The 9,197-nt window shown below is 41.6% G+C and overlaps 1 protein-coding gene across 1 annotated transcript in view; it reads right to left on the bottom strand.

Annotated features, from left to right (window-relative positions):
* Positions 1-356: 356 nt before the first annotated feature.
* Positions 357-9,197, bottom strand: part of RNF144B (ring finger protein 144B) — a 52,778-nt gene continuing 43,937 nt past the window's right edge. Inside the window, exons 7-8 of the mRNA XM_057365367.1 lie at positions 7,574-7,663; positions 357-7,377 (exon numbers count right to left, since the gene is read on the bottom strand). Coding sequence (XP_057221350.1) covers positions 7,237-7,377; positions 7,574-7,663 — 231 coding nt within the window. The 3' untranslated portion in view covers positions 357-7,236. The remainder of the gene's footprint in view (positions 7,378-7,573; positions 7,664-9,197) is intronic.

Raw genomic sequence — 9,197 nt, 5'->3', positions numbered from 1 at the left:
ATAATGTATTGAGGTGAAAAGCCCCACAGATGACATGCAAGGTTTTCAAGGATGCCTCACCCAGCTGGAAAATCCTACTTTCAGACACTGAGTAATTGTAGCTATKCTAGAAATATTTAATAGTAAACATCGCCTTCATGTGTGATGCTGAAAACCACAGCTGTGATTGTCTCTCGTAAGCACTGCAGGATGTGGGTGTGAGAGGAAATCAAGGAGCATGGATGTCTGAAATTGCACAGCAGGATGCAGCCTTGCATCAGGTCCTTCCGAAAAATGGAGCAGGAAGCCCCATTCTGCTGCAAGCACAGACCGGGCTGAGGGAGTAGGCGAGGAGAAAGGGGGCTCTGAAGAGTGGACTTTGCTTTGTGCAGCCTGCCACACATCCCTAAACCAYTGCCTGGGGCAGCTCCAGCTCCTCCAGCTTCTCAAACCTCCTAAGCCCCAGTCTCCACCTAYAGGGGAGCAGATCTTTAGTAATTCTGTATTCCACCTACAGAAACACCACTGCTGTCTGYACACCACTGCAGCAGCTCCCAGAGCTAATCCAGAGCCTGCCCCACACTCTTTAAAAGGATTTTAATGTCAATACTCTCGAGAAAGTAAGTAAGAGTCAAGACTCTCGATCCCCCCTCTTTTACCTTATTTTATCCTCAAAATTTCCATTGATTTCCATTTCCATTAAGCACCTCTGATGTATTCAAATTCTTTCAGTACATTTCCTTTGTTATCTTTTTAAAGGCAGTTGAAGATTACAACAGAATAAGACATCTTTACACTGATTTTTTTAATGTTGCACATATTGCATTTTGTAACAACAGAAGAAAAAAAACCCAAAGTAAACCTTGAAGAAAGAAAATAAATATAWTTTTTATGAATATATGCAGAGTGCAAAACCTTCATCTGTAAAACACTTAAATGCTGAATTATACCACAAAAAAAATTTACAAAAGCACTTACTTCTTTATATGTCAGCTTTCTTTTTATAAACACAAAAATGTTTTAACRAATCTTACAAAGATCAAACCCTTTTGCCCTTCACCAGGAGAAAAGTGGTGAAGAAAGTGTATTACCTGGAGGAAAATAAAAGAAACAAAAAAAATACATAAACAGAATGTAAAATCTGCGAGGGGCAGGACAGGGGTCTGTGGCTGCTGCTGACTCACATCGCACGCACAATCGCACCCAGGGTCAGGCTCGGACACTTACGTCTACACACATTTAAAACACAGGCTTTATGTGGAAATAAGCAATGCTGGGGCAGTTAAAAGAGCTCTTATATGGCAACCCCTGGTGCCTGTGATGCCAATGCCAAAGCGTGGTACGGAACAGTTCTGCTGCTCTTCATTCCCAAGCCTTGCTCATTAGGGAAAGTCAATGCTTAGACCAGCTGAGCTCCAAATAGCTCATGTGAACCGAAGCTTCTGCGGAACTGGACCAAGCCAGTAGCAAGAGATTTGGCAAATGAAAGGAACAGAGATTTACTCTGGATTCTGAGGAGTTTTGGAAGTGGGTGGGTAGCTATGGAAAGAGCCAGCTTGAGATACGGCCCCGATGAAACTCCGAGATACACCTGCACATGGTGAGATGGCCCAGCACAACACGTGCCACAAGGCTGGTGGCACTTGAAGCCTCACCTGAATGAGTCCCTTGTGCACTACATCCACTGCACAGTCCCCAGAAAGCCATAAAGCTCAGGCACCTTCTTGAAATTTAAGTTGCTGCACGCACGCTGCAGCATTRCACATTCAACCAGTCTGGGATCTCCTGGCACGTGGCCACCAGAAGCTGCAGCTTCTGTCTGGACATCCAGAAGGCACAAGCACATCACTGAAGTCCTTAACTTTCATCCAAGGAAAGAGCAAGTCTCTTGGGAAGAAGGGAGAAGAATGAGGTCGTGTCCTCTGAAGAGCTGGTAGACCTTGTCAACCAGTATTATCTTTTATAGCTCAGATTGTGATGGTCAATAAAATGCATTCTTAGGAAATTACCTTTCCTAACAACAGAGATTTGCTCAATTTGAACAATTACCTTGAGGAATCATAAAAAAACTCTATATATATAGATATATATGATATAACTATGAAAGAGTAGCAAACATTTACTGTGGACTGCATCAGATCATAGGAATTTATCTTGCCAGGAGCACCATGACATTCTCCATGGGAAGAGGAAGAGAAAAGCCTTCCAGTATGAATGCAATTAAAATAAATCTATCATATGATAAAGGCAATGGTACCTCACCCTTAATATTTTATAACTACTAATTATAAATTATATTCACATTGCATAAATTATAATAATAAATTATGAAACCACATTGGTTATGAGAAACTTGAGTGTCGTGACACAAAACATAGCTTTGGACTTCCTGTTCAGCAACACTATTCAGCTCTCACTTCATTGCTTTACTAACTGGAGAAAAAATGAAAATGAGACTGAAGTTTTCCAGAGTCAGCAGTAAGTTCACCTTTTGGCAGACCACAGAGGAACCAACCCTTGCTGTTCCAGGAAAGGTAAATTTTCACATCTTTATTTCCAGCCACGTAAATGATGATCTCATCCTACTCACTCACGTGTGAGAGATGTCTGACAACTGTTTTATAACTAACACACTCTGTTCAACTGCTTCAGCATATTTATATTATCTCCCTGTGTAAGTATACCCTAGAAAGCCTTCAGAGGGCTTGAATCAAAAAATTATGAATCTATACAACAGAAGTCTTTTTGCTTTATATAATAAAATATACATATAGGATATGTAGATTTTTAATTTTATTTCCCCCAGCACATTTCCAAAGAAGTCTGCTTAACAACAGAAGCATCTCTTCTGGGAAGCTCAGAAGCTGTAGGGCTCCCTTACTTATGAGCTCAACAAAGCAGTCCTTATTTTGGTCTTGCAAGAGAACTCCTTAAGTCTCAGTAAGTTTTTTCTAAACAAGTCAAATCTGGGATTTCTATCTTTGGTCAGGTATCTCAGCATCAAATTTCTTATTAAAACCTGGGAGTAAATGGTTAGAAGATTTTTATCCTCATACAAAGAAATTTACTAAYTTTGCTCTAAGAATCTTTGGCCTGAAATACAGGATGAAAAATATGATCATAAAAAGAATTAGTTTGAGAAGGAATGACTGGGAGGAGATTACAGTGGAAAACAGATTTTAAATTTTTAAAGCAGCAGGCACTACAGCACAACCACCCATTGTGGTACCAGAGAACAGAGTGGCCAAAAGTCGATTTTATTGTCCCCTTGTRGAAATGCAGTTGATTTCTGTCCACATGTATTTATTTCTTCATGCAAACATGGAGACGATATCCAGTTTCTCTTAGTTCATTCAAGAAAAAAWTGTGTACATTTTAAATTTTGGACTTCATGCTGGACAGACAACAAGACACAGCATTTAGTAACATTAAAGCACTGAGAAACATTCATTACTATTACCCCTCATGTCCTTCTTTGGGGTAAGTAACCCATTCACCAATAATAAGCCATCACTTACTGGAGGGCAACACTGAACACCTCCACAGTTCTGGAATAAATACTGCAGAGATGCACTTAGGCTGTAGCATGAAAAAATATATTCTTTTTATTAAGAGAAGGATCTGGGAGCAGGTATCATCACCCTCATTTTAACACAAGGACATGGAATGCTGAACGGGATCTTCAGCTATATTTGACATCAGGTGGGAAATGACGTGATATGAGGCCATGGAGATTTGTGGTCAGATGCAGTAAAAATCCTGATTTCTAGCACTGGTCTCCTAAGTTTACAAACTGACTTTGAAACACCTAGAGCCCAATTTTCACAGGGCCTGAATGCTCCTGGTTCAGAGGGAATGGAGTACCTGCCACTTCTGTCAAACATCACAGACGTCTGTGAAGGCTCTAAGTGTCACATTAAAGGCCTAAAACCCCCAAGGTGTCTCTCAGTGGTTAAAGGCCTGAGAACAAACTGATGATGTGTCCAGGGTGGGCAATGTGCTCCTGTGTGGTGCCTGAACTGCCCCAGCCCTAAGCTCTCCCCCAGGTGCCACCTCCATGCCRGCCACCTGCCACAGGGGCAGGAAGATGGGAAGAGCAGTGAAGTCTGGTGGTAACATGCACCAACTACATCACACGGAGTTTTGGTGGGTGGATTAACAGATACATTGATTAAGAGTTACATGTAGTCAGTCTTGGTTTTTTTTCCTTCTCCATAATTACTACTAGTGTGGTCATGCTTTCAATAAATCTTTTATAAAGTGACTTTAATGGTTTTTATGAAGTTTTAAAAAAAAAAAAAAAGCAACACAAAACCAAAAGCCAACACTGTAAAAAAGACTCCTGCTAAAATGTTTCCCTGGGAACTCTGTGACCACAGCCAGCTGGTGCAAAATAGCTGCCTTCTGGAAAACAAAGCAACAGGGCTTTACTACTCCCAGAATGTCAGCTCAGGTACTGCCTGAGTCAGCCAGGCCAGGGGCTACCTAATGCACATACTGAAGCATTCCCATGCAACGAAAAGCCACGATATGTAGGGCCACTGGACTCAGCCTTTTAAAGAAGATCATTGCTGCAAAGCTTTACTTTTAAGCTCTTAAGTGTGTCTAGAGCTTCCTTCTTGGTCTATTTGTTGCACCTAYGCAGCCAAAGGAAGGTGTGCCTGTAGCTCATGCTCTGCTTACCCAGTTTTTGTGTAAAGACCTCTAGCAAACGTCTGGGCTACCAGTACACATCCATTTTTATTTGATGCCTGGAATGGCCCTGAAACTGCCAGGCTGYGTTAACTCCTGCATGATTAATTTATACCAGTTTTGGTACCATCACCAGACACCTAAACTGGTGCAAGACAGCTGTTTTCAGATGGGTTCCTATAACCAAGGGAAGAACCTGACAAGTTTCATTAACACAACAGTATTAAYGAAAAAAGGATCAGACGCCTTCATTTCAATAGGCATTTTAGCAAAAACAGGCCAAGAGAAAGAGGGAGAAGACAAGGAAAGAAACTGGACTAGTAAAGGATGCATTGGTCATGGGTAAGATCACAAAACATGAAAAACCTTCAAATTTTAACATGCAGAGGATACTGGTATATTGCAATGCTGGTTATGGTTAAAGAGACTGTACAGTTCCTATATCTTTGTCCTTGAGGTTTTGTTAAAGTAAGACTTGCAACTTCAAGTTCATAAATAAAATGGAAATGACAGTAGTGCCATAAAAACATAGGTAGAAAAATAGTGCAAAGCCAAGGGCTGGACACTTTAATCTGTCACAAGTACCCCAAAGCACTACCATTAGTGCTTTTCAAAAAAAACACGTACTGAAAACATTATTTATTATAAATGGCAGTTGCCTGCATTGCACTCTGTATTTAGAATGTACTGACTACCTTTCTTTCTGCTTCCCTTCAAAGCTGAGGATGAAGAATAAATATAGCCTTTCACACTAGCGAGCACTGCCTGCCCTCCAGCCACKACTGACAGCAAAGTCAGACAGCATTTATAAAAGAAATCAATTAAAAAGTAAAACAGACAGTATCATTTAAGGCCTTTGTCCTTGCTAGTCTGCTCAACAGACTACACTTCCTCAAAAGAACACCTAGCAGTTCTGTTACAGTAACCAGAGAACAAAGTTAAACAAAAAAAAGGCYACATTTACAGCTGCCAAGAAGGCAAAGTTCCTGAGGCTTGGCCAAACACCACGCACAGATGCTCCTGGCAGCGCTCTGCGGGTGCCCCGCGCTGTGCGCTCCGAGAGGGGCAGCCAGGCAGAGCACAAGCCTGACACCACACTCGGGATGAGCGTCTCATTCCAACCTTGCAGCCCTTATGGAAAGGGGTTTGGAATCACAGCCAATTAAAAAGGGCAAACTTGTATCTGTTCCCACAGATATAAAATGCACAGGCGGGAGTCCAGAACAAAAGCATCACCAGCCCCAGTTGAGAGAAGCACCTTCCATTAAAGAAATGAACGCCAGGGAGCAGAGTCTGATCTCAGCTACTCCTGAGTGAGCCTGGAGTAACTCCAGCTACTCCCTCCAGGGAGGTTTCAGTGAACTTATACAGGTGTAACTGCTACCAGGGTCTGAATCGCTTTGGTGATGAGGCACCAAATTAAAATGAAGCACTCATTAAATGACAGCCTTCCAGATTTAGAATATCTAAAAAATATCAGTAATGGAGCTTGTTAACCTTGAGCAGGATGAAAGAAATACCCACGAATGGATGGAGCTCACATTTATACAGCATTTCTCAAGTATTCACTTCAGCAGGTCCGTAAGGTTAGCCTGGTTTAACTTTTTAACAGGGTTCTTGCTGCCACCCCATTCAAACTCTTGAAAACATATACTGACTGCCTMGAAAATACATTGCCCATCTATCTGGTATATCCACGCCCATGCGGCCGCTCTTCACACACAACCAGGATCCCAGCACTCTGCACAAATGGCATCTGTATTGTTGTCTTTCTTACAATATTACCTTCACCTGAGTTTGCTACGCCCATGTACTGACAAAAAGACATGCCCAGTGGTAGGGAAATACACATATTCCTAATATTTCATGGTAGAAATAACAGGTTTGATGTAAAAAAAATATAAGCTTTGTCAAGGTAGTCCAGTCTGTCAAAAGAGAGCCCTATCTTAGAAAGACTTCTGTTGKTTTTTTTACTTCTGTAATTGAGATCATTACTAAAAATCAAATGGATGCTGAAAGAAATGCCATGGCAGCTGATTGACAGGAAACTACCAAACATATTTTCTTAATTGTTTGTTACCTTTAACAGGACACAAGCTAGCAGACAGAAAAACCTAATCAGGCTTTTCCTCTTCCTCTTTTACAAAAGACCCAAAACTTTCTCAGAAATCTGAGTGTCACCAAGAACCAACAGCAAGCACAACAGTAAACTGGATCTGCAAAGACAGAGTAAAGCAGCAGGACCAAATCATGTGCAGCTGATGGAAAATGGGAAAGTTCTAGCAGTCCTGAAAGGCAGATCATGTTCATGGTATGAACAACTGAATGGTGTYCTGTTTTCCTTTTCAGAAAGCCAAAACCTATACCATGTGTACTGCACATTAATCTAGACTTTTCCCCCACTAGGACKTAGTGATAAAGTAGCCTGTAAAGAATAGGCACTTTTCCCAAGAATTGGCCAAAAAAAAGGGAGCATTATTTGGTAGGTATGGCACCAAAACWCAACCATTGTGCTTTCTCACATACATATGCTGTACAGATGGAGACTCAAAAGGACCCCGAGTTTTAGGTTGTTGGTGGACTGTGCTTTTTCTTTTTGCTTCGGCAAGATTTRCAAATGCAACAGATGATACATGGAGATGCAACGAGCAGCAACGGAGAGGTCACCAGTGCTATGATACCCAGTCCAACGAGGATCCCCACAACCTGAAAGACATGGGGGTGAAAAACACATATTTAGACAATATGGAAAATAAAATATATGAACATGCATAAACACAACATAGGTCACTAAAAAAAATCATGAAAGCATGAAAATAATCATCTTGGTCCTTCTCTGAAGGGTAAATTCTCTCTGCTTCATGCATGCATRAGAGCTCTGCCCAGCTGGCTAGGAACACACCTGTGTTCTGTTCCACATCACTGAAGCCCGTGAGTGGCCCAGCTTGTTTCTGCAAGGACCTCTGTCATAATGTCGTAAGAAGATATCATTCTGCAAAACAAAAGGAGAAGCTGTATGAGAGAGTTACAGAACAGTGGGGARAGGTTCAAGATCAGAGCAGAAAACACAGCCTTCCTGGCACTGCTTTGCAACTGCCAGCGGCCAGCAGACAAGTTCACAAGTCTTCTGAGTAAYTACCTAGAGAAACTTCTCATTCTTTCAGAAATTGGCATATGTTTGGCACCTGAGCTATTGCACAGCATCTCTCCTCCCCCAGGTTTAAAAAACATACCCACATGAGTTTCATATTGCACAAGTACCTGGTCTAATTTGGGGATGACAACAGGGACTGAAAACAACAAACATTTCTGAAAACTAGCGATCTAAAGGATCATCTTCCTGAGGTATTSTACCTTATGTTCTCCTACTATACCTACACTTCACAGTAATTTTCTTCCTAGACTTAACAGAAAAACATAAAAAGTAGAAAAAACTTGTTTCATCTCTCACCATCAATACTTGTTAAATTACCCATTTTTTCTTCAGAAGGTTGATTCATGCCCTGCATTATCCTCCCCTAACCACAGAGCAGTAATCTGATGCTGCTTCCTCTTTTATTTTTCAGTCCTACTCTCTGGCTTTGCAGATATTACCTTCACCCACACCTGGAGCTCATGTAACCCTGTAAATTTACAAAAACTACATTTGAATCACACAACCACAGTTTCTTTCTCCCTTTGAACTGACAAAAACTCGATGAGGGCACGTCTGCAGAGTCTGCAAGAATCTGACACTCTTCTGGTTCAGCACAGTGTTAAGCAATCACCGTGTACKGCATGTACTCTGAGGCAAGCCCTAAGACTCATGTTGAAAAAGCACATTCACGCACACAGAAAGGGGACCTGACACTAAGAGAAACCTGTTTAGCGTGCTGAGTAAAGGAAGGATAAAGAATGAGGAAGTCTCATTGTTTGCTGGCTGTGGAGTACAAAAAAGAAGACAAGAAAAGCCTTGCAGCACGTAACTTTTTATTTTGAGTGCTGGTAAAGTCCTTTTCACACTCCCCTAGTTGTTATTGATGACTGTGCCAAAAGGGCAAGCTACCACATCTACAAGGGCATTASTTCCAGGACTCCTAATTCTGCTCGGATATTTGAAATCCACAYGAATTGAGACTGGTTGAGAAATAACTAGCAACATGCACTTCACAACCCATGGTCATGATTTAAAATTTTGATCCTCAAGCCTTGTAACCAATCATTTTCTTCAGCAGACACGGCACTAGAGATGGATCAGTAAAGAAAMCCTATTCCTCCCTAGCAGGAAGCCCTTAGGCACCACACCTAGGAACAACCCCCTTCACCCAACACCACACCATTTTTTGGACAGGCTGTGTCCTTTGCTGTTGAACCAGGTGGAARACACTTACTTCCCTCACTCTCAACCAAATTGTTTCCAGCTACTGGGAGAAGGAATCAAAGCAAGGTATTGCTGGAACAAACCTCCAGAAAGCAACCAGTCAGTCCCATGTCCCTCAAAGAACTAATGTGGGACCCATAGACATGGCTATAACCCTTTACAGAAC

Source organism: Malurus melanocephalus, unplaced genomic scaffold (genome assembly GCF_030028575.1).
Source record: "Malurus melanocephalus ecotype Western Australia unplaced genomic scaffold, MMel_1.1 scaffold_51, whole genome shotgun sequence".
Classification (NCBI taxonomy): Eukaryota; Metazoa; Chordata; class Aves; order Passeriformes; family Maluridae; genus Malurus; species Malurus melanocephalus.
This window is presented reverse-complemented; position numbering and strand designations above follow the sequence as displayed.